Source organism: Aythya marila (assembly GCF_965140915.1).
Source record: "Aythya marila genome assembly, chromosome: 14".
Lineage (NCBI taxonomy): Eukaryota > Metazoa > Chordata > Aves > Anseriformes > Anatidae > Aythya > Aythya marila.
The window spans coordinates 18,910,374-18,936,847 of NC_139055.1; the positions used below are offsets into that span (position 1 = coordinate 18,910,374).

Genomic DNA, 26,474 nt, shown 5'->3' on the forward strand with positions numbered 1-26,474 from the left:
TGCGTCCTGGCACCCAGACCACATTAACTTGTTGAGTACTTTTCCCCTACCTTGTAGTTCAAAACATGTTGGAAATCCTGCTGTGAAAGGTAATTCTCAAAGAGTTACGCTCTCAACTTCAGGAAGACTAAAAGATAGGAGCCACAGCATCAGCCTGGATGCCGTGAGGATGCTGAGGAGCCGGACACCAGCAACCAAGTGCACCCTGCGCACGATGAGCCCCCAGCTATGTGCCTCTCCTACGTACAGAGCTCTTGCAGAGTCTGTGTGCACTGCGAGCACCTCCACAAACGGGTCAAACACAGGTTGCACAAACAAGGAATGGCTCAAGGACTGAAAGGAAATGCACATAAAGCTGCTGCACAGGTCTGAAGATGAACCTCAAGACATGCCACCTCTTGGCCCCCAACTGCAATGCTGTTTCTTAAAGGCTTCTAAGCAAACGTCAAAAGCTTTCCTCCAAAATGTGTTAGTCCTAATATCCGATTACCTCTCCTATCTTTCCCGAATTGTAATATTTAGGCCAGGAAAGATATATAATTGGAGGAAAAAAAAAAAAAAAAAAAAAAGGGTGTTTTTTCTTTTTGTATTTGAAAGGAAAGGAAAGAACCAAACAACCAAGTAAAAAGGCCGTCTTCTGAGGCTGAATGCAAGTCACAAGTTCCAGGGCAGCTGGAGGCCAGCTGGCACGGAGCCTATTTACAGTAAGTTGTTTACTTGTTGTCCAACCAGTGACAGCTATAAAGAGCGAACCCACGAATCCAAACAAGAACCATGTTTTCTGTTGAGAGGAAAGGAAGAACAAAGTGGGCAATAATCAAAATATTCACCACTGATAGCAACAACTGACATGCTGCTTATTTAAATAACAGTGGGTATGAAATACTGCCCTCCTGTACGTACCTGCAAATCTAACCAGATGCACAGCTGCATCTGGGACACTGTGAAACACACTTGCATGTAGTCCCGGTAGTTGCCTGATGGTGACATTATGTAAAAAAGGCTCAAGAAGATGAGAACAAAGTAGAATAGTTCAGTTGGACAGGACCAAAGACCATCTGCTCCAACTGCACGGCCACGGCAGGGCTGACGGAGAGCTGAGGCATATTATGAAGGGTAAGGGCAGGTGAATTCCAAGGCGCCCGTTCTGCCAACTGCAGACCAAGCAGCCACTATCGAACAACACAGGCTTGTGGCAGAGCAGGGCAGTTATCAGCAGAGGGCACTCAGGCAGGTGCAGTCACAGCTTGTTCCAAGACATCGCTTACGATAAAGGGACGAATGGGGAAGGCTCTGCTGTGACCAGCGCTGCCTCTATGCCCCAATGCAGAAAAGCAGGTGTTTGGGCTAGAAGCAGAGGATGCAGCACAGCTTCAGCTGGGCTCAGCAACAAAGGAGGCGCTGGGAGGCACCCAGACACCTGGACACCATCCCCTCTGCGCTGGTGTGGAGCCCTGGGCACAACCCATGGGGACAGGGCTGCAGGGCCCGTGCCTCTCCAGATGCTCAGGATTTGTGTTCAGACATGAATAAGAGAGAAAGTTGACTGTGTGAAACCTGCGTTGTCCAAACGGCTCAATATAGCGCTAACTTTCTGAAGTAACGATTGTTCCAACGTTTGAAGGTTTGGGGATGGTCCTGCACTGAGAACTTACTTCAACTCACAGAGAACTCACAAGCTCCCGGGCCAAACAAAAAGGAAATCATGTGCAATTCCTGTTGGTTTTTAAATGCCAGCTTCTCTTTTTCTCCTCTCTTTCTTTCTTTCTCCTTTCCATGCCCCTTCTCTTCCAAATCTTTGTATTTTAACTTGATTTAAAAAAAAAAGGCTGCTAGATACCTGGCTCTGGCTCTTACCTCCTAGTGTTTTTTTTCCACTATCTTAAATTCTACCAGTACGTTAATTCAGGTTAAAAAACCAACCACACCAACCACAAACTGCTTAGTTTTCAAACCCCTTCACCTCCAAATTTATGAGAAACATTTTTATCTTCTTTATGTACTTGTGAAAACTAGATATAATTCATCTCAATTTCCATTCGTCTTTCTCAGCAATACCAAGAAGATGAAAAAACAAAACCTCAGTTATCTTTTAAATAAGACTAGACTCATTGACAGTAAAGTATAAGATACCACTGTGTACTGAAGAGCAATATGCTTTTGTGTGCACACAAATTTTTACATTTTTCTGCACATTTGTTTATTCATGTGAACTATTTTTATGTCAACAGCTTCCAGAAGCATTAAAACAAACAAACAAAACAGGCCAACTAAATAAAGTAACCCCCCATCTGAGGACATCACATATACACTGAGTGATTTTGTCTTCACTGCATTTCCAGCAAGAAAAAAATAGAAGTGGAGATTTGATTAAACCAGAGATTCAAACCAAAAGGTGTCAATTGCAATGAGTGTTGGAAAATTATAACCAAATATTTGATTCATATATTTGGGATGTAGGCTGGTAACATTTGTAACAACCCCCAAATGTCAACAGTTTCAGGATATACAGACTTTTTTTTTTTTTTTTTTTTGAAGCGCAGTGCTGCAGAAGTATTAATACAAACAGATGACAGACACCTGCAGGAGGAGGCAAGTGGTAACATTCCCCAGTTCACAATCATCCCACTCAGCAACATAAACTGAAAATAACGTTGACAAAGTAACACGAGCACCTGCCATCAGAAAGTCGAAAGAAATCCAAATGCACAGACCAAGGGAGAGGACTGCATGAAGAACCACCTCAGGTAGTTCGGGGACATAGGAAAGACAGAACAGCTCTTCCTTGAGCACCCTGAGTTGTACAAAATACCGACTGACCTCTAGAAATAAGAGCAAGAGATCAAAGCAGTGGATAGAGCCTCGTCTCACAGTCATGAGAAGTTCTTCAATACCCATGCTGGCAAAGCCAGTCATTCTCAGGTTAACAGCAACGGCTACCAGCGCGCTGCCTGGTCGCCAGCTTGTATTACTCAAGCTTCTCACGTGAGGTGTAAGGGTAAGGCAAAGCAATTCATACCTCGCACTATCTGCGGGATGACTCTTTAGGATTAGGGAGAATTAGAAAAAATCCTCTGAAAAGAAACACAAAGGATTCCAAACATCATTCCCTGCACATACATCAAAAACATTACTCGCTAAAATCACGATTCTGGCAAAATAATTAAAGATCTATTAATTTCCCACAATAAAGAAAGTGACCCAAGTTACTTATAGCAGAACACGTGAAGAGGTGTTTGGCCAACCCTCTCCAGTGGGCAATGGGCAGAGGCGACTGCTGGGTCCCACGGCACGGGGCTGCTGCTCACCTGCTGGACACACTGACTGCACCTCCCAGCCAAAAACAGAACTGCTGTCCAAACACACAACTGTTACAACTGAAAAGATTATAAGCTCTTTCCCAACATCCAACTCTCTCACTTTAACATAAAAACACCTCAGATTAAATGCATCTTTGAAACTAGAAATCTAGAAGCACCAGGAAGCATTGCCAACAAAGAAATAGCAAAATCACGTGCTATATAAAGGAGCGATTAAAAATATAAGATCACTGAATTCTATGCTTTGATATTAGAAAATAAATATAAATAATATTACCGGGATGGCTAAAATATTGTTAATTTATTTTTCTTGTATGACAATATTTGTATTTGTAGAACGTATTACTAAATATTAAATTTAGATTTATGAAATTTGTATTTATTCCATTATTCTATTAAATTCATATTTATTCTATTAGAATAAATGCACTGCTGTTATGCTGAAGAGAAAGCGGCGAGGTAAGCGAACAGAACTCCAGTTTTTGCAAAAATAGGGATGGTCCTGACTGCTTCGGCTGTGCGTCTGCGGTAGGCAGCACAGAAATAAAAACATCTTCAGCGCTGCTACAGCAACCTGAAGTACGTGTGAATGGGGACAGCCGGGAGAGCTGGGGAAAATTTTTGAAAATACATATGACAGAATAAACTATCTTTATAACAGAAGATTTTTATTTCTTAGACGTCCTTGAAACTATGACTATCGTATGAAGAAAGTGAAGGATAGCTTTCAAGCATGTAGAAACCTCCCTAGGCAGCATTTTGAATAGCCTGCTTTACTATAATTATCTTATTTGTAACAGTAAGGGTAAAATGAAGCATGAAAGTTAACATGCGAGGGTAGATGCATAAATGCACACACACACGAAGACACCATTATTAACAACGGGATGAAGAGCCCTGTGCAGGACGACTGCTTACCACCACCACACATTTCCCCAATCCTTAGCACTACCGTATGGTGCACCCTCTTTGCTTATAATTTTTTCCTCCATTTTGTCTGTTTGGCTTGTTGACTTTGGAGACTGCTTCTTTAGCACTGGAGGCAAACATCTGACACAAACACAGGTGTTCTGGTAATAAATTAAAAAAATTACCACCCACCCCCCTCAGGCAGAAGCTACTCACACAGCCCTCGGGCTGAGTGCACCAAGGCTTTGTGAAGCAGCACAAGGCAGAGGTCATTCTCTTTATCCTTCCTGATAACACAAAACCTTATTTACTTTTTCAGCTGCTGTTGCACACCGAGCTGATGATTTCACAAAAACTCCAGACCCCCTTCCCTGAGCTGCAGCTGCCAGCTCCAAGCTCTGATTTTTTTTTTTTTTTTTTTAATTAAGCAACGCATAGGCAATTTACCCTAGACTCATGGTCCCAGCTTTTCTCACACAGAGGCTCCCCCTTCCACTTTCCCGTGCGTTCACTATATTTTAAGAGAGCTTTCCAGTGTGGCACCGGGCTACCCAAAATAGCTCCGTATCAGCTTAGCCCAGAGCCCTCCCTCCCGTTCCCTTTTCAGGTCCCGTCTCAGCACTGACCCCAAGGGAATGAGGCAGTTGAGTTTTTCATCCTGTATAACAAACACTAAATCCTTTTGCTTCCTATTCTTTAACCAGTTTTCAATTCTCCACAAGGACCAGTCTTCCAATTCCATGCCAACTTGAGGTGCTGTTTGTTTTTTTTCCTTTTTAACTAGCCTTTGGCAAGAAAAACATGTCCAAGGCTCCAAAGGAAAAAAAAAAATAATTTAGATTTTATTTTAAAGGTCACCCAGGCCTGGTGACTTGTTAACATCTCACACATCCCTCTGGTCACACACCTTGTGTGTATTTACCTCCGACACAGCCAGCTCCTCCACTGCCCATGCGTGAGGGCAGGCCCGCACCCCACCACCAGCCTCCTCACGTGCCTCACTGCCCCACCAGCACCAGACACACCTGCAGAGCTCACCAGCTCTTACAGCACCTCTGCAAGGCACTCAAGTTCTTTATTTTTTATTTTTTAATCACCTCTCACCTTCCTTTTTACATTTTACCCTCCATGTTTTATGGGATTTCTGTTCAACGCACCTGGGCAAGCTGCTCCCTGTTTTAAAACCCTGACTTGTTTTTTGTTGTTTTAAACTAAGACTTGCTTGGCCTGCATCAGCCTCACCCAGCTTCATGACCAGGAACCTTTCCAGCTAATTCCCAGCACCACTGCAAACCAAGCCCCGAAGCGCACCGGCTCTCTGCATCCCACCCAACCCTTCAGCACGTCTGGCACAAGCTGCTTGAAACGGCAGCATGGAGTCACAAAGCTAGGGACAAAATATCAGGGCCTGGCTGTGAAACAGCCATATCGGCCAGAAACCTCCCTGGAAATACACGCTATTCGATGTGTCCGAGGGCCCTCCCACAGTCTATAGGCTGTTAGCTTTGCAATCCCATAAATATATTGAAATAGTTTATGGTTTAGTTGCATTGTGCTTCTGACAACGCGACGGCAAATCATCATAGCTGAACCACCAATGTGATTTTAAACACTGTCTAGAGGAAGCTACCTTACAACCGGCAGCCAGGCAGGCATCATTCAGCGTGTTTAGAACAGATATCCCAAAGTCACTAGCACTCATGTGGAACCCAGCCACCTTTTTCATCTGTAAAAGTTTAAGCTCTACAGATCTTCTGAATACACAACCAAACCCCAAAATCTTATCCTATCCTGCAGCAGAACATCATCCTGTGACAGCGGTTTCAATCAAAGAATGAGAACAAGCACCATGCAAGCAAGCACCATAACTCTTTCAGACAACCTTCAAAGTCATTATTTCATCTTCTAACGCACAGATAAGGAAGTATGTGATCTTCATAAAAGCAAAATCATTACAGACAGACTTGAGTAAGAAAGACACAAGTGAAGAAAAAAACTTTGTTAAACTTATTTCCTTCCTTTAATATAGAGCCTAGAAAGAGACTCCGATGCAAAAAAGAAGCTTAAGGAACAGACTAAAAGAATATGCATCTCCCTCAATACAGAAGCATTAAGGCTTTGGGAAATAAACTTTTCTGATTGTTGACACAGAAAGTTTTAGACCTTGTTGATGAAAAATAGCATTATAGCTTACCATTACTTCTATCAAGTTTTGGGGCTTCCCTCACTAGGTACGTGTTCTGATTCATTTTTTAATTAGAATGGAAGCTTTGAGATGTCCATATCTTGAAATGTGTTGCACACAGGAAGGCAGAGTTAGTAACACTTATAAATCCTTGGAAAGATTCAAAGAGCTGAATGTTGCATTTCCTTTATAGCTCTTCCTCAGTTTATAGTCTTGGGTCAACCAGGAATAGAAACTGAAGTCACTTCCTCCCTCCTTAATAGCATGTTGTGCAAGTTAGCCATGTAGTTTTTCTCTGACAGTTGGAACACAGTAAGTGACACAAACAAGTGCGCTATTAACAATGCTCCAACCTTGTGGTTGTTATTCATTAAAATCTCAGATGTCCCAACCTATAACATGTTAAAAGAATCTTTAAAGTGATAAAATAGGTCCACGCTCACCTGACGAACCAGTTGCTCTTGTTTGAAAGTAGTCAGATATCTGGTATGACTAAGAATGCAATCTTGTAAGCATCCCAATATTAACTGCTCACTTAAAAAAAAAATAAAAAAATAAAAAATTGCATGCTTTGTTACTCAAAATAAGGAACTCTGAACATTCAGGTTTTCGTGTTTGTTTTTTTTTTTTTTTTTTTTTTGTAGTATTTGCATTTTATACCAGAAGTTTTAGCACTGAATTTCACTTTTATTAAATCACACACTTAAGCTGCAAATAAGCTGCCATTTCATTTGAACAGACCTGTCTTCTCTAACTATGGAAAGCTAATTCATTACAAAACTTGCTGGATCAGTTTTATTAAAATTGAAGGTGTCAGAATAGCTTCCTTGTCAGTTCAGAAAACAGCAGATGTGTGGGGCTTAGTAGAAATACGTGTTCAGGAAGGACAGAATTCATTAAAGTACATGAAATCAACATCAAGAGACTTTACAACAGAGCAGGACTCAGATTTAAAAATGGTTCATTCCCACAGAATTCAATGGGGCCAAACGACCTCTAAGAAGCCTTGCCTGGACTGTAACAAAATAGAAGAGGTTAGAAAGAATGCTTTTCCTGAAAGATGCTAGCATTGAAGTAGCAGCTCTTTGGCTACAGAGAGCACAAGGCAGACTGTATTTGTGATACAGGATCTCTTCATGTTCATTTTTCTTTTAAGCCTTAAGCTTATCAGGATTGTTTGGCCAAAGCAAATAACACAAAATATATTACAAAGTCTTCCCTTCCCTCTAAAAAGGGATTACACAATTTACAAAATAAATTGGTAAAAAAGACATCCTACCATTCTTTACGAATTAGATTTTAATCTATGTTTGTTTGGAAATCTGAGTAAGGTAGCAAAAGCCAGCTTGCTTGATTTATTTTCCGAGTACAACTTACAGCCTTCTACTTTTTCTTTAGTGTTTTATTCCATTTTGAACCACTCTTCTCATAGCAAGTATCTCTTCAACACAGTAATTTACCATATTCACAAGACCTAATCCTGCAGAGCTAAATAAAAACACAGTAACAGCTCTTTTTGACATAAAAAGTAATTAAAAATGGTGCAACCCTTCAACATCATCGTAGTTCTTTTCGTAAGAGATCTACCAGACTCGATCACTGAAATAAACAACCGAAAATAGCATAATAAAAATAATTCACTAATGTATCTTTGGAACTTCCTTATCAAAAATGCTGTAAATATATTGAAGTTACAATTTGAAAAGAGTATGGTTTCTTGCATTCCCGAGAAAACTTTTATACAGAGGTGAAGGTTTCTAATGGTACCTATGGTTAAAAAAAAAAAAAAAAAAAAAAAAAAAAAAAAAAGCTAACAAGGTATTTTAGAAGCACGCAATGTATATTTCCTCTTCCTCTGGTTATTTGTTTGTGCACTTACAGTGTTCGCACTACCTGGCTTCCAGGAGATGCTGATCTTTGCCTTCCAAACCGGACCCTGCCCCAGCCTCCCAGTGCCTCACCCGCCTGCTCCTCAGCCCCAGTGAGCGTCTCCCCAGCTCCTCGTCCCGCAGCCCTGCGGGTCCTGCCCTTCCAGCAAAATGGGGTGGGACCCACATGGGGCATTTTCATCAAAGTACCCCCAGCTGCTGCGGTCTGATCACAGCTGGGTACGGCAGGAAAATGGTGGGGGAGGCAGCAAGCAGCTCTAACAGGTTCCCAGCAGTATGGAAATCCCTAGAAACCTTGCAAATACTTGAGCCAAAGGTTTCCTCAAGGAAACCCTAACTACCCAGAAACCCAAGATGTAGATTTTTTTTTTTTAAATACGTATAAAAAAAAAAAAAAAAAAAGGCAGGTTTCAGAAAGCCATCCCCAACAAACCTGCAAAAAACAGTATTTGAAGTCTGTTCAATTACAGGCTTAAAAGATTTGTTTTGGGAGGGAGAATGTTTACATTTCTGAATGAACAAACCCTCCAAAAAGAGTAGCTAGAATTTCACATTACTCCAGTATTTCCACCATATTTATTTCCTCAAATGAAAGAATTATTAGATTGCTGCATTTGGAATCTAGACTGAAAGCAAACTGATAGGAGGTAACAGCGAAGTTCAAAACAACAACAACATTCTTCCAGGGGCTTACAGAGAATTTTGCCACTCGGTATAATATAGATGCAGACAGACTAGATAACGATTTGAGATCTAAGGAGACTGCATTAGCTCAATCCAGCTTTCACTGGTAACCAATACTTCTTTAGGCTTCCGAGCCTCACTAGAAGCGGGACTTCAGCATGAACAGACATGAACAGAAAAAACAGAAACCTCATTATTTTGCTGCATTTAAAGACCGGAGGCAGCACAAAAGCAAGCACAACACAAGTGTCATTAGCATAGCCAAGGAAGGGTGAGAACAAATCCACTCTTTTGCAAAGAATATTGAAGAAGAGTACGCGGATTTAAAGTTAGCCCGGGTGACATTCTGTAGCTACAAGCTTAATTAGTTGGTTTTTATAACCACAGTAACTCCTTCTGCAGAGCACTGCCTGATCACTGAGTATTTTCATTTTCGTTTCTGCAGGAAGTTTGATAAACCATGAACATTACAATTCCAGCAAAAGGAACTGAGAGAGACAAGGCATTCATATCAACTATGGAGAGAAATTAATGCCATCGACATGTCTGATTGTCTATTTTTCCACTACTAGGTGTGCTCATTGCTCACCTGCTAATTTGATCTTCATTTTAAGTCAAGTTTTCCCCACTGATGCATGTGAATAAAAAGAGATATTTATAAGGAATTCTATCATTCAGAAAGAATCTGAATTGGTCATTTCATATGCAGCCTGCTATTATTTCTCCAAATATTTATTGTCTTACTGCAATTCCACATTCCCTCACTCATCTCCAGTATCTATAAGCTTTTCTGGATATCAAATTCGGAATCTGTAATTTAAAAAAGCATTTAAGGGTCTATTCTCAGTTAAAACATGAAGTAGATTAGAATATAAGACAATATAAAGCATTTTATGAAAAACAGTCTTAAGAGAAATTCATACCTAGCACAAGATTAACAGAAAATCAACAGGCAAAAAAAAAAAGAAGGAAAAAAAGAAAACAACATCCAAGAACAAAGTAAAAGTAATTAAAAAAAATACTACAGGAGAGAAAGCACAGCTAGGCAGCATGCAAACTGAAATCAGGACATGAAACTATACCATGTGCAATTATCTGTTTTTTTCTTTTAAATTTACATCTATGAACTGCATTCTTGCATAGCAAATCCACACACACGCATGCAGCACATGCATGTTTTCAGCTCTGATTTGTTAAAAACATTGAGTCAATGGCTTAAAAAAGTTCTGTTAGCTTTCTGGAGCAATAAAGCTATTTTTTTTTTTTTTAAAAGTGAGAAAAAAACTGCATGGGTACACAGAAGTACTTAACGTGCTCATGGCATAGACATGTTGATTTAAAGCACATTGTTAACAACCTGCATCTTCTGATGGCATAAAAACCTACCAAAAATGGGAGAACTCCGTATCTCTTTTGTGACGGCACACTTACAGATGTATCCATACACCCCTCATTTTTACGTGATGTGAGATATCCCCTGTATTTTACGTGTATACCACACAGCCCCTCACGGACACAGCATTACCTGACAGCCAGCCTTCTTCGAAGCCACACCAAGCATCCCTTTCTCCCCAAACCTTGGTGAATGCATTACAGATACTTAGGAACTGCTGAGGAGCGCGGTATGGAACCAGGCTCCAACACAGACTACCGAAGTACAGCAGCACACTGCCTTTAATTCGCCATGACAATCACCACAAGTGTGGCTCTGACTGGCGGAGAGGCTCCACCATGGAGTAATTGGCATCTGCGCTGCGTAACGTGTTCTACCAGCATCGTTCTGGCAGCAGCTCCTCTTCTGCAGAAATCTGTACTGCAACAGTAACAGACCATATTACCATGCCATTAGACATTATCGCACATACACACCAGGCTGTGTCAAGCAGGTTCTTCAAGTAATAACAAAAATAAACCGCATCAGCTGCTCTTTTCTGTCACAGCCACCAAACTCCCAGCTAATGAGCCAACGCTGCACTGAGGAGCAACCCTTCAAAGCTCGCAAGAAATTCAGGAGGGTCACAGAACTTCAGGTTTGTGCTCTCAAAAGCAGCTTATGATGGCATGTGAAGGTTCGGAAGACCCAAGGATGTGCCAATGCCACCGGCACGGCCAGGAGGCCAAGGGCACCAACGCTGCCCAAGCGCAACGAGGAGCGACCTGCTCCCCTCACACAGACCCCGCAGGTGCTGGGAGCGCCACACGAAGGCTGGAGGAGTCTGATGCAAGACCAAGAACTCCTTTGCTGAAGATTTTACAGAATTTCACATGGGCCATGCCATTTGCCTGCCCCAATCACCCTGCCAGAGATGCAGGTGTGCACAGGGAAGCCAGGCTCCTGGTGAACAGCAAGGTTATCGCCTTTCAGCCTCCTCCAGCAGCACTTCCAGGAAGCCGAGGCAGGCAAGCAAATACAAGCAAATACCGTGAGAAAGGTACGCACATGCAAAGAAACAACGCTTCCCCCCGTCCTCTGCCAGAAAAAAAAAAAAAAAGAAAAAGTTTCTAATATAACGCAGAAGTCTACCACAACAGAGACTTTAGGTAAGGAGAGCTCCAAAACTAGAGCCCTGAGCATTACTTAAAACTTGTTACCTAAAACAAAAGTAACCAGAAATGTGAAGCATCTGAGTAAAGCTGAGTAAATTGCACTCGGCTGCTAAGAAGTTCCATATTAAATCTTCTGTGACCATGATGCACGAACACAATCACCATTTCCAGCTGTTTCCTGACACACGGGGTAACCGTGCAAATTACTGCAAATTGTATGGAGAGCGTACTACTGGAGAAACCCGCTGTGGAACTTGGTTTCTTCACTAAATTACAGTAGCACTGAACTCAATTCAAGAATGGCATTATTATTATTTTGGAACTTGTTTCTCAAATGCAGCTTGACCTTTGACATTTCGGGAAAATTGAGATCTTTGAACAGAAAGTAGAACTTGCACATTACATCACGCCTCCAAAAACACAGCAGGAGCTCACTAGACATTCAGATTTACAGTGCACCGGGATTTAACTTTCCAGGAAGACTTAACATGGAGTGCGAATCCATAGGTACAGATGGAATCGTGAGCTTTAATTATAACAAATTGATACAGGCTATATTAAGAAAGCAGTTGGCTGGTACAGAAATGTACTCTGCAAGATGTCAAGATGGATTTGATAGAGGAGCACTGCTTCCTCCAGAAATTCCCCCAGTTGTAGTGACTATTGATTTAAGGAGCCATTAATATTACACTCCCCGTGATACCCTGGATAAGCAGCGTGGCGTACTGGGATCTAAACTTAATTCTCACTTCCAAGAGCAGCCAGAAAATCCTGACATCAGCTACGCTGCCAAACTCAGCCCCACGTGCAGGAGCTCACGAGGCCGCGGTTACCCCGAGCTCTGCTGCGCTCTGGGACCTCGGTGCCCGAGCGACGGAGCCGGCGGCACAGGCCAGCAAGGCAGAGGGATGTGCTTTTGTCACTGTGTGAACACGATCCTATTTCCCGCGATGCAGTACAGAGCTTTAACACACGAAGACATTGTTTCAGCCAGGGAAAGAAGTCCAGCAGAAAGTTTCTCAGTAGAGTTAGCACCAGCTGAATCAGCTACGGGCATAGGAAGCTGGTCCAAAACATGACACCTTCACAGCAAAGATGAGGCAAGAAGAAAAGCCTCTGGGAGAGAGTAATTGGGCTAAATTGAGCTCCCAGCCCAGCTGCTTCTGGACAAACACTCGCTCACCCCAGCTCGCCGTGCCACACAGCCTCCCGCTGCCACCATGGTTCCACTCAGCCTCCTGCCCGTGGGCACAGCAACTTGATTGCTCCGTTTCATTTCTGTCCCAAGGACAGCTGAACCTAGCTGATGCGAAGTCAGTGACAAGGCAACAAGCTGAAAGGAATTACTGTAATTTTGTGTGCGTGTCACCTACTGCAGCCATCCCGGTTCACTTCCATCCCATGGAGATGGGGCTACCAACCCGCAGTGTCTTTGCATAATTTCCCGAACCCAGCATACAGAATGGGATTAACTCCTGGCCTACGAGTATCTTGGTTATTTAGGCAAATACTGTATTATAAATGGGTTTCACACTACGTGAATCAGTCAGAAAACCTGTCATGAGAACTCCACATAATCTGTGTACCTAATGATGCAATGCTTCAACACTTCAGCAAATTATGAGATTAAATTCATGTATACCGACAGTGTCTGGGAGACAAAGTCTATAAAAATCAAACAGCTTAACACAACAAACTCTCTGGATCTGTTGTACAAAGTACTGTATGGTTACACATTCTTCCCAGCTGTTATCCAGCTCCACACCTAACTGTTCTTAGAAACACAGAAACAAATCTAAGTTGATTTTTTTATGAATGCATTTTAAAGTTAATTTCTCTATGCTGGAGACTACACACCATCAGATATTTTAATAACACAAAAACAAGGTAATTGTAAAGCTCTTGGGTTGAGAACAGGATTTCATTAATATTTTTTTTTTGTTGTTTAAATCTCAACAATGACGACTTTGGAACGCTTTGCAGAACTATTGAATTATGTTATCCCAGCACATCAGTGGCACAGTATCTGCTTAGTCAGCCTTAATGTACCCTTTAGGGAAAAAAAAAATAAAATACAATTAGATCTAGTAATATTCCAGAAACAAGGGGTTTGTGAGGGGAAGAGCTACTAACAAGAGACACACATTCATTTTCTCCCAGGCCAGTGTCTGAGTGCTGAGTCCTTGCCCCCTCCCGTAAGCTGGTGGGCAAGCCCCTGATCTAACACCCAGCGGCACAAGGACAGACACTGCTCCGGCCAGGAGGTCTAACAAAGCGCCCTAAGAGAACCGCTCACATCACACCTCAGACTAACGTGCCAGCACTGGATCTTGCATTTGCTCCAAAAAGCATTCTGAAAAAATCCAGAAGCCACTGATTACTAAAAAAAAAAAAAAAAAAGTAACAGCTTATTTCGATGCCTAGCATACCATAGGTAAAAGGCTAATGGAATTAAAAGATGATCTCTTACTCCACTGAGCTTTGTGCATCAATGAAGAACAGGTAAAGAAGCGTTGCAAAAATGTTTGCAACCAGCATACCCGGGGATTCAAACCGGTCAAATAACCCAGCCTCCATCCTCCCAAACCACATTGGACGAACGAGGCCACGAAGGAGCTGCGAAGGCAGCCCCCTTCAGCCCAGACACGCTGGGACCAGCACCGCCTTTCCCACCACCTTTTGGACCAACTGTGGAGCTCTCATTGCTGGAACAGCCCCACCAACTCAGCTGGCTTAAGCAAACACACCAGGGAACAACTCTGGTGGACCCAGGCACTGAATCTGGGAAGGGAATGGGAGCAGCAGCCTCTCTTGTGTTTGAGGTGTAGCAAACAGGAACAGTCAAACTGCGGCGTGCGCATCGCATCGCTCAGCCAGCGTTGCCAGCTGCTCCTCTGGGATATTCGCTGCTCAAAGTTAGGAAGCATTTCAAAAAAAAATTAGAGGAAGCCCCCCCAGCAGATGTGGTGGCGGTAAAAGGGAAGCCCAGGAAGAGAGAGGAGGACTTGGCAAGCCTTTACAACACACAGCTAGCTCCAGTTTGCAGTTACAGCTACGCACAGAACGGCTCACCTCTCTGACTAACTGCCCAGTTACTGTATTATTTTCAACAATACAGTAACTGGTCAGTAACAGCCAAAGTAAGAAGGGATGTTTGCATCCCCAGCTCAGTTCCCCCCTCTGTGTAAAGCCCTGATCTTTAACACAGTAAACAGATGACGCAGGACTCGGTGAGGCGTCTATTTCACATCGATTAGAAGATTCATCAGGAGCTGCCTTAAACTACAGCCTTGCTTTTACTGCCCGCCTTTGAGTACAGTGGGGTTCAACTACTGTTTAAGATACGTAACACACAAATATGCAACGGAAAACAAAAATCAACTTGTGTTTCGCAAGCTGGAACTGGGACTGAAACCAAGGTCATTATAGGGGGTGTAAATTAGTAGAAGTTACCAATTTGGGCTGGACTCACAGAAGCCTACTCAGCTACCAGCCAGCTGAATGGATCATTTTAAATGGGAAGAAGTGGATTATATCTGATGTGAGCTATGGTTTATCTAGCTACCTTCACTCTCACAGCACCTTTCACCATATGCTGCGGGACACCCCTAACTCAGGCCCTCCTGACAGAACAGGTAACCTCCTCGCTGCGCATTTCCAGAACGCAAAGCCTGACCCCAGAGTTACGCTAGGCTGACAAATCACAACACAGGCTACCAAACCCTGGAGCAAGCCCTCCAAATAACGAGTCCGGGTTTTGTGTCAAAATAAAATGATGAAGTACGGCACGCTTCAGAATGTGCCATACATTGCACACTGCTGAGTCAGACAACATTTAAAGCACCGCGCTCGGCCGCGCCAAGCCACCGGCCTTGGCCGAAAGCCAGCCCGAAACAATGAGGTAAGACAAACGGACAACTGACCTTTGCCATCTCTAGCAAGCGATCCCTGCTTTCCCCTTCCTTCGAGTAAAATGTCCGAGCCCAAAGCAGCTCCCAGCTAGGCAGCTGTGACCCACCAGCTCTCTTGGCTGCGGCCGACCAGCAGAGCTTCCCCCCAAAAAAGATTCTCCTCCTCTTCCATGGCTTCTTGCAGCTCTCGCCCTTCCTTAAACCTCCTTAATGATCCTTATCCCCCACAAGCTGGAGCACTAGGAATGATTTCAAATGTAATACTAGAAGCCGTAACGCTGCCAGTGGGGCCCAGTTTTTGTAAATTCTGGCTGTAGGCTAAGAAAGAAAAAAAATCCGCGCTGCTGCATGGCTTCTCCTCGTCTTCCACTCCCCCCCCCAACAAGCCACATCTCCAGGAAGTCAGAGGAATAAAAAAGCTGAGTGGTATATGCATTAAATCCATTACTGCAGAGTCCTGCGAGCATGTGGCGCTAAAATCATTCCCCGAAATTTAACAGATTTCACTGGCATTTATGCAGTAAGCCACCAGTAATCTCAGGTTAGAGCCAGACACCATCAAAACCTCAAATTCTTCAGCGAGGCATTTACCAAAACCTTGCGGCTTGCTTCGCTCCTCTTTCGGATACTGACCCATTTCTTCTATCAAAGCAAGCCTACAGCAAATTCTTGCCATCGGCCTCCTTTCCTGATCCTCCCGTCCACCAGTCCCTTGATCTGCTGCCTTCTCATCGATCCAGATCTTCCTCGGGCAGCAGGGACCTCGCCAAAGCCACCCCTGGGAGCCAGCCCCGAGCCTGTCCTGCTGCTCAGGCTCCTGCACACCCGCACGGGCACCGAAGCCTCGCCACGGCCCCGAGGTGCCGCCGGCAGCACCGGGACTTCTGCCGATTCATTCATTTGGAGCAAAGTTCTAAAGTTTGCGTTCTGTGGGCTATCTGCGTTAACTTCAGGATACTTTCCACTTCTCGTGGTGAAACCGATCAGTTTTCTCAGCCCTGACGATCACGTACCTCATTAGAGAGGGCTTGCTGTGCTCTCCTCAGGAAAAAAAAAAAAAACACTTAAAAATTGCATGGCAAATTTCAGACTGCACATCTATAAAGAGATGTTACACGCTTTCCTTTAAAGCAGGAAAGGTAAACACTACCTGAACACCAGGAGAGAACTGTAGCTTTTCACCCACACATTTAGTACCTAATTAACATTTCTGAACAGTAAATAAGACCACCAGCACTAGGAAATGCTTCCTACCGGAAACTGAAGTTTAGCAATCCCAGCCCTCATCTCACAGAATCAGTACCATAAAGAAAAAAAAAACAAAACAACCCCAAAAAACCAACCACAGGAACCCTGCAAGATAGCTCTTCCTTTGTTTCTGGAACAAGCGGTGAGCATGCCAATTTCGTTAAGTCTTCTGTAGGCGAAATAAACAAATCTACCCTGCATCAATTGCAGCTAAGTCAGCTTAGACCAAGTATTTCTGACACAGTTTAGGAAGAAAGAATTCCTGTTTCAAACCCTAGACTTCACTAGCATCTCAAAGTTATTTTAAAAAGAAGATGGGGTTGCCCCTATCATAAGGAAAAAAAAAAAGCGAAAGCAAACAATGTTGGTTTTAGAATTGGACTTTTAGTTTTAATCTATTCATAAAAAATCAGTGGGAAATTAGAACAGCTTCCATGAACTCTGGAAATAAAGCATTTTTAAGCAAAACTCAACCTGAGCCCCCCCATTCCTTTTACACGTTCCTCAAATTGAGGAAAAATAATCCATTATCTTAAATAAGACAAAAGCAAGCTTTAAATACGAAACAGCCTTGCAGGAAGCAGGAACCTGCAGAGGAACGCTGTCAGTACCACGCCACGGTCGGGGCAGACCTGAGCCTTCAGATGCTCCTTCCTTCTGCCACGGCAGGAGCTGCACCGCGGGTCGCTGCGGGCTCTCGATAGCGCCTGCTATCAGTGCCTAGGCAGCTCCAATAAAAACACACTGAGCACACTCCCCAAAATTGCTTCATAAAAGCACCGATAACATCTAGCACTGCTGTCCTTTTTACTCTAGGATCAGATACATTCTGTACACATTAGGAGCTTGAGTGGGTTTTTCATCACAAGACTATCAGAAACAAAGCATGTAAAGCTGCTGTTTATGAAATTCCCCAAAGCCCGACAAACATTTGTGTGTAAACCGTTCAAATATGACTGCGCTCGGTTCTAAATAGTTCTGTAAAATAAAAACAATGCATGAACTTTACAAAAATTCTCAGAAGTGCTGTTTCCATTCTGTACGTGGGATCTGCTCTGACATTCATCTCCCAACCCCAGAAATAGTTGTTCTTGCTTTGATACGGATTTTGTAATGATTGTCATTAAAGATAAATATATGGGAAAAACACACACACAAACATAAAACCAATGGAAAACAACATGGAAGGCAGACTGGTTATGCAAAAGGTAAGTACACAGGATTTCTACTGTCAAAATAAGTGATAAGGCACATTCAATATTCATACATCAAAATGGGATTTCTCCATAAACTCTGATTTTCCTTCCTGGTTTCCCTACATTACAGCTTGCTCTAAATACGTCACCAAAGCAAAACACGTCTCAGCTACAAAAATCAAAAACTACTCCAGAAATTTAGAATGAAAGCAAATTAAAAGTTGTCTTCCTGAAGTGCCCAAGGAATGCTCATACATCTCATTTCAGCCGTGGGAAACCAGAGCTAGCAACGTGCAAGGAGACGGGCAGTTAACACTCTGGGGATCGATTGTCAGTGGGACAATAAAAAAAGAAAGTTAAAACAGATACTTCATTAAAAGCCTACAATTACTGGTTTTATGCATTTGGGCTTCAAGAGCCATTTTCTAACACTTCACTGAATCACACCACAAAACTCTTCCTCAATCGAGACCGAACACCGTGCTTGTGCAAGGCTATGTTAAACACGGAATAGCCAAGAAAAACACACCACTAGGCGTTCGGGCTGAAATCAGAACCTGTCCTCCGACTGCGAGAGGAGACACAAACAGCTACCCATTGAGAAAGCTGCCACTGCTGTGTTTACTCCAGAACGGCAAAGTCTTGCACTTCAATATCCGTGCTATTGAATTAGCTGGAGAAAACCCTACTACAAACACACACTCGCCGGATCCCTCAGAACACCCTCCCCCTTGAAAGCCACCCATAAGCAAGCCCTCCTCCCGCTCTCCGTAAGAGTTAAATTTCAGGTATGTTTAAATCTTACTGCAAATACTCTTATCTCTTTAAATGCAGTTATTAAACGAACTGCTGAGTATTTCCTACTTGGAATCTTGTTGTCCATGTAAGGTAAATGCAATACCAAGCAAAGCTAAAACTCTACTTCAGCTTAAATGTAATTCTAGAAATTTACCCAGCAACCAAGTTATTTTTGTGCTTAACATTTAAGTAACACTAGGGGGGAAAAAGAACACCACAGTGATTTATCCTCTAACCCTTGAGAATGAAGTAGCTTTTGTATACACTTAAATACTTCCCTCTATACTGCCTTGTGCGTGGATCCTTCCACCACGTATTCAATTTTCCCCTTAGGACACATTTTAGATTTATTTTTATTTTTTAAAGCCTGTCAGCTCCCCTCCTCATTTCCTCCCTTTCACACCCGGAGTCGAGCACCCGGTGCAAATTGCTGCCGAGCAATGTAAGAACCACACATCGGTGATCCTCCATCAGGCGGCCGCACGCAACGCATGACAAAGCGACGATCGACGCGGAGGGGGAAAAAAAAATGGGAAAGCCAGCTTGCATGCAGTTGTGCTAAACATACTTGTAACATTTTAATAAAGAGAAACAAAAACTAATTACCTTGAATAGCCATTAGAGAAAGCAGGTCTGCCAGAAAGGTTGAGCGTTCCCAAAGGAGCTAAAGTCTCATCCCCTGATCCCTGGCACCTATTCCAATTTTCTGAACCGGCAGGAAGAGATGGAATGATATTAAAAATTGGTTTCTGATCCTGCTGCTGAGAGAGCGATGCAGTATTTAAATCATAGTGATACATTTGTCCCCCAGAGGTACTGACACCATGGATAGATATGGCAGAGACTTTAGTACCCAGTAGATTAGACCCAGAGAAATTTGCCTGACAATAAATTGGGCCCATGTTTTCCTGCTTTATGCCAGGAGTACAGAGTTCAATGAAGTCTTCCTTTTCCGTTTTCACTTGAGGCATTGGCATTTTGGAACTGGGTAAAAGGTCACCACGGTCATTAATTTTAGGTTTAGTGTCAGACAAAATAGGAGGCTTGCAGTCTTCCCCCAAATTTCCTTCCAGGAGAAACGCATCGTCTGCGGATATCGGGGACAGCAAGCCACCGTCATCGAGCAACGGGTCAAGCCTCCACGGGCTCCCATTTGGCTCTTTGCCAGGCGATACTGGTGGCAATTCTAAGTCCTGGAGAATATCCAGGGTGCTTTGGTCTTCAGAGAATAATTTCAAGTTGCCACCATTAGAGCCAACCTGGCTTTGGACTGACGCTCCCGGCTCTAAGGGGACGCTGCGGCCAGCCATGCCGGGGAAATCCGGCTCCAGCGGCACCTCAGAAGATGCTGCTCCCTTTGCGTCCTCTGCCAGGCTCGAGGACTTGTTCAAGCTTGCAATACTTTCTTCCAGGAGCCTGAAGTCCGTTTCTCCAGAAGAGATGCCAATTTGGCCCTGCTGCGAAAATCCAAGGTCATTTCCCATCACTTTTGCATCTGTTTCACCCATATACAGTCCCATGGAGAGTGACACTGCCTTGGAGAGGTCTGGCTGAGGCACATTGTTTACTAATCCTTTTGAAAAATCAGCCAGAGCAGGTTGCTGATTGGAATCTGACTGAGAAGACACAGGGAGAGGAGATGTAGATACAGGGGCTTGCACAGCAGCTCCACCCCTGAAGGGTGGATGAAAGTCCATCACAATCCCTCCTTTGGTACTGATGAGCACATTTTTCCTCGTTTCGTCTTGATCTGACGAGTTAAGCAATTCTTTGGAATCCATTACTTTCAACATTAGCTATAAAAAGATAACAAGCATTCAAAGTTAGCACACGAAGGATATTTTAATAACAGAATTTAAAAAAGTCCAAATCATTAGCCCAGTGACCCTCGTTTAACTACGTGGAGAACGCGAGCGCAGCAAGTCAAGTTACAAACGGATGTGTGCCACATCTTTCCCAAACCCTCTGGTTTTGGTTTTTGTTCATAGCTGAGTGGTAACATGATTTTTTTTTTTTTTTTATATAAAGCTTTGCTAAGCCCGGATGGAGCAGTAAGTCTGCCTGTACACAACTCAGAATCGGACTGCAACGTAGGACAGCTTTCTGAACACCCTCTCGAGCTCTGTTAGCCACCTTAGCAAGCAAGGAAGTGTACGAGTTGTTGAAGTACCCAATCCACAAATTTCAGAAGGTAACTTCCCCTCATATGTAATGCTTCTCAAGCAGGGAAGGAGCGAAGCTACCTACCACGTTTACGAGCTGGTTTCCCCTCTCCCTGCAGGTCCTGATGCATCGCTCAGGGCAGGCAGAAGCAGCCCCTAACCCAGCTCTACAGCTCGGTATCCACCAGCCAGCCAAAATCCAAACAATTTGCTATTTTCCAGTAGCTCCACAACCTCCACACCTCAAAACCCTGCCTAAGTCCGGCTCAAAACGCAGCTTGTGAGCCTCGAAACGAAGTCAATGCGATTCTGTAAACAAGTCCACGTTTATAAATAAAACCCAACCCAAACTAAAGCAGGATTTTTATCACCTCCACAAACTTTAGGAGCTCGTCACCCCTCCCCGAAAGACATCTAGCGCCGGAGACAAACCCCGTCGGTTTCATCTGCTTGTGTTTACTACATTTATTTCCAGCAGGGAGCACAAATATTTGGGGAAGGGCTGTAAATTCGTATGCAAACTTTCCGTGCCGCTCGCCCGCTGCCGGCAGCCGGCTGCGAGGGGCCGCCAGGAGGAAAGGGGGGGGGGGGACAGCCCCAGGACCCCCCCCCAAGGCCCCGGGGGGGCACCCCAGGAGCTCACCTCGTCCTGGCGGCCGCCCCGCCGCCCCGCTCCGCTCCGCCGAAAGCCGCAGCTTTCCGTGCGCCAAGGCGAAGGCTGCGAGCGGCACAAAGTCTCCGCGTGGAAAAAAAAAAAAAAAAAGAAAAAAAAAAAAATATTTTAAGGTGGCCCCGGCTGCAGCCGGCCCGGGGGGAACTTCCCCAGGCGCGACCCGCCCGGAGGCCCCGAGCAGGGGGGGGTCTCTCTGCCCCTATTCCCGTCCTAGGGCAGGGGCTGCGCCCCCCGACAGCCGCCCCCGAGCCCGGCCCGCACCGCGCGGCGCAAAACGGGCCCGAGGCCGCCGGCCCCAGCCCCGAGCCGAGCCGCGGCCATCGGGGGGGGGCTGGGAGGAGGTGGGGGCCGGCCCCTGGCAGCCGGGGGGCCTGGGGGGGGGCTGCGGTGCCCTCGGGCAGGGGCGGTGGGGCCGAGGCTCCCCCCCAAAAGGGACAGGGACAGCGACAGCGGCGGCCCCGCAGGGCTGGGAGCCCCGTCGGGGGGCACGGGTCCCCCTCGAGGTGTGTGTGTGTGTGGGGGGGGGGGGGGGGAGGACACCCGCAAAGGGAGCCGCCAGACGCCCCAAAGCACACGGCGGCGGGGGCTGCCCCGCGCAGCAGCCTGCTGGCAGCAATGTGTCGGGACCTGTTGAGCCGTGGCGCTGGCACACCCACTTCTGCAAACCCGGCACAGCCCACGGCTGCCTGCGCGCCCCGCAGCGGGCTCCAAATCCCCCCCCCATTCCCCCTGCACCCTCCCGTCGGGGCTGCTCGGCGGGCGGGGGTCGCGCAGCCCCAGCCCCAGCCCCCGACCCCAACCCCTCCGCTTCCCCCCCCAGCTCAGCCTCGGGGGGGCTCCCGCCGAGCCCCCTCTGCCGGCACCCCCCTGCCCGCCGCGCTGCCCTCGGGGGGCTGCACCCTCGACGCCCCCCCCCCCACCACCACAAGCCTCCCCCTCCCGCGGGACCCCCCCCCCCTCCGCCGCCGCCCCTCCTTACCTCGTCCAGGGGGGGGCGCTGGGGCTCCTTCAGCCGCCCACTGCCATCGCGGCCCCGCGGCCGGGGGCGGCCTGGGGGAGCCGTGGGGCGGCAGGAAGGGTGGAAGGGGCGCGGGCGGAGGAAGTAAACAGCCGCCCCTCCTGGAGCCGCGGCGGCGGGCGCCCGCTTCCCCCCCCCCCCTTCCTCCTCCCACCGGCCCGAGCCCCTGCCCGAGTCCCCGCCCCTCCCTCTCCCTCTCTCCCTCCCCCCCCCCCCCTTCCTCCTTCTCTCCCTCTCTCCCTCCGCCGCGGCGCCCCCTCCGCTAATTAGCGCTAATTGCCGCCGCAGACTTTGCTCCCTCGCTGCCCGCCCCTTCTGTCCCTTTTTCCTTCCCTTCCCTCCCTCCCCTGCCCGCCCGGCGCGGCTCTGCCCCAGCCCCAGCCACAAAATGGAGGACGGCGGCGGCCTCGTCCCCTCCCCCTCCCGCCGCCCGCCTCCCCCCCGACGTGCGGCGGCTCCGGAGGCGGCGGGCACATGGAGGCTGGGCGGCAGCGCCCGCTCCGTTCCGCTCCGCTCCCTGCCCCTCCGGGCTCAGCACGGCCCGGCCCGGCTCGGCTCCGCGCCCCTCACCGCGAGGCAGCGCCCGCCGGGCTCAAGCGAGGGGGAACGGTGCGACCTGTTGGCTGAGGACGGCAACTGCAGCCGCCGCTCGGGCTCCCAGGGGCCGCCCGCACGCCCCGTCCCGTCCTGTCCCGTCCCGTCCCCCCCGACGGCCGCCTCCAGCCCCGTGCTGCCGGCGGGGCCGCCCCGCTTCTCGCCCCCCTGCACTGCCCCAACTGCCCTGAGCCGGGGGGGGAGGCCGCGACCTGGAGGTGGCTCCCCCCGAGGGCTGAGGGGCTCAGGAGGGGTCCCCCCGGCGCGGCTCCCCCCGGCCCCTCCGCGCAGCCGGCCGCGGGTCTCGCCCCCGGGCCGCGCTCACCTGCGCTGAGCCGGGCGGGGAGAGAGGAGCGGGGGGGAACGGGCCGGGGGGGGCGCCGAAAGACGGCGAAAAGTCATGGGAAAGGCGCCTTCCAGGTCAAAAAAGCGCTCGAGATGCGGGCAGGGGCTGGGGTGGAAGGGGTGAGCCCGAGCCTGTGGCCGTCGGAAGGGATTGAAGGGCTTGAAGCCCCCGGAGTAGCCGAGGGCACAGGGCAGGAGGCACTGTCCCGCTGCGAGCACTGAAGGCACAGCTGTGACCCTCGGGCAGAGTGCCTCAACCTCACCAATCACGGTAGCATCTCCCTAAGAGGCTCCCAGATTGTGCCAGTTTGAGAGAAGCAGCTAGGCATTGCGCAGATCCGGAGCTGGATTTAGATGCAGAGGCATCAGGAGGATGAAGCGCTGGGGGTGCAACATCCGCAGCGGTTCAGTCTGCTCGCTGGTGGGACAACGCTGCCTCACCAGTCACTCATTCCTGACAGATTCCTGGACAAGAAAAGCCCAGAAATTGTCACTGAGGAAGTGGTCCAGGAGTTAAAAATACCGATGAAATAAAACAGCAAAGTAGAAAATTCTGCTGCCTTGGAGAAGTGGGGAAAGCTCCGAGGGAACAGGTTGCGCTTTCAGGGCAGAAGTGAGCCTTGCGTTTTTGGCTTTCCCTGGAACTGGAAAAAAATTAGGTGATGGAGGGGGAGGGTGGTGGTTGCCCTTTTATGTGTGTGTCAATTGTTCTGATTAAGAACAGTTAAATGAGCTTGGAGATGATGACCAGATAATGCTTGTACCAGAAGTGTGTTGACAGGCTGTTAGCATCTAGAAATAGTTAGTATTGTACCCAATAAATCACTTTGCATAATACAGGTTACGTTAATGAGATAAGTTTTTGTCTTTCCAGCTATTTAAATCCAAATTTGGGTATTCTTGTACCAGGAAGGGAAAGAAAAGGCCAAGTAAAAGCAATGTTTCAAAAGCACAATTATTCTGCCCTTCATTTTTAACTAATGAGTTGATTTTTTTTTTAGTGCAACACTGACTTTTGGAAGATACTGATATATGTTACGTGATCTGCAAAATAAATGCACACTGTTAATATTTTAATAATTTATGTTGTACATCTGAAAAATGATTCTAAAAATCTAGATATTCTTCTGCAATCCCCCTTAGTCTAATGGATTTTTGAAAGGCATATTTAAAATAGCACTCAGAACTGTCTTGTGCTTTTTGAATGATGCAATGAATTTACAGCTAACAGGAAACACTTCTTCCCATTCAAGGGAAATAGAGAAGTCAGACTACTCACAAAGGCTACAGAATCTTTGCTACCAGGTACAGGAATGTTGCGGGGGACTTCTGTATGAAACAAAGGCAAGAATGTGTCCTAAAGCATGAAATCCTAACATGCTTCTGTGACTATACCTTGCAAATTCACTTCAATTTATTGCTCTGTGAACATTCTACCATAGAAACTGCCTGGCATTTGGCACCCCTCCTACCCAGTGAAACTTTGCTAAACTCAAGTCTAGGGTACGTATGGCAGGACATCAGCCTGCGTAGGAGAGCTGTAACACCGCAGTATGCTAGCTTCACTCTCAACTTTCTGTAGACTCAGGGAACTTGTTTACCAAAGCTGTTTATTTCTAAGACATTTAGATGAAACATCTGTTTATAAACATGCTCAGATGCTTGATTAAAACTGTTTTTGCATGGTAATGAGTAGGACATTCCTTCTCTGATGAACAGCTCTGTATCTTAATATCATCTTTTATCCAAAAGGGCATGATTTTAGTTTGCTAAACAGAATTTATCTACCAGCATCACACGGTGACATTGTACAAGAGTGCAAAACAGTGAGCAAACAGAGCATCCTACAGGCTTTTCGTGAAGGGAATGCTAAAGCAGACCAGAGTGCGATATATGCAGAAATGGAATTTGGCCAGAGTAGAATAATTTACATTTTTACTCTCATGAAGGATGATTTTTATTTGTTGGTAAGCACAGCAGCACTCATTACAAGGTCATCGTTGGTAACGCTCACAGTAAGCCATATAGCTGCAGCCACGATTGAATACAGTCAGGTTTGTTCATTGTCTTCACTTGGCTACTATACACGAGAATTCTTACTTTTACATTTGTTCCCTTTAAATATCTTGTATTGAACTGAGCAGAAGAAAAATCTCAGGTATTTTCTGCTTCTAGTACATAAAGCTGGGAAGGGAACGTTGCTGATCCTCGCTACTTTCAGCTACAAGTGCTACTGCAGGTAACTAGCGCAAAGCCCGCGGGATCGAGGGGTAGCACTGCCCAGCCTGCCCGCCTGGCCCTGGCCAAGGCATTCTGGCCTCGTGCGAGTAATGCTGTCCGACTGAACAACCTGAACATACCTTCTCCTTTTCTTTTCCTTCAAACAGAAAAGTTCCCTCAGATATTTCTACATTCTGAAAATAAATATGATGTAAAACCACTGTCCAGGAGTAACATGGTACCTTGTACGTAACTCAAAAATGCATTCTGCGATGACACTCAGTTAGATAAACCCCATCCTTGTTAATACTGGTCCTCTTCTAAATATACATTTTTTGCAATATAACAGCCATTATAATATCACTGTGGCTATTTTACAAATGTTAAATAACTAAAAAAAATAAAATTGAAATTTAGTTAAATAACTAAAGAGTTCAAATACAGGAGGTTTTTATGTCTATCTCAGGACATGTAATAATTTTGTATGAATAAGTATTCTATGTAAAAAATATATTTGGAAAACTGAGAGAAGAATTATTTCTAAACAAGTTTTGATTTGAGGAAGATCTAATAAATATCTGGAAAAAAACAGGATCAAAAGAAGGATTGAAATGTATTTTCTGCAACTGAATTTTTCTGACAATAAAAATTTTGGCTGTAAATCAGTGTATAACTTTGAAAGAGACTGAGCAAGGAGGGCTCCAAGCCTGGTGAGCATCCAGCATACCCAGTAGTTCTGTGGAGCCACAGGCAGAGAAGAGTGATATTGAGTTGT

The 26,474-nt window shown here is 45.9% G+C and overlaps 1 protein-coding gene across 4 annotated transcripts in view; it reads right to left on the reverse strand.

The window, feature by feature from the left end:
* NR3C1 (nuclear receptor subfamily 3 group C member 1) overlaps positions 1 to 22,667 on the reverse strand; it is a 66,623-nt gene extending 43,956 nt beyond the window's left edge. For 3 of the 4 annotated variants that reach the window (XR_014318482.1, XR_014318483.1, XM_082771816.1), the window contains exons 1-2: positions 22,502 to 22,667; positions 19,294 to 20,483 (exon numbers count right to left, since the gene is read on the reverse strand). Coding sequence is in view for 2 of the 4 variants with exons in the window: in XM_082771816.1 (XP_082627942.1) it covers positions 19,294 to 20,480 (1,187 nt within the window). In the remaining 2 variants the exon portion in view is untranslated. Of the gene's footprint in view, positions 1 to 19,293; positions 20,484 to 21,492; positions 21,586 to 22,501 lie in introns of all 4 variants that reach the window. The other variant, XM_082771817.1, reaches the window with a different exon arrangement.
* Between the last annotated feature and the right edge of the window lie 3,807 nt (positions 22,668 to 26,474).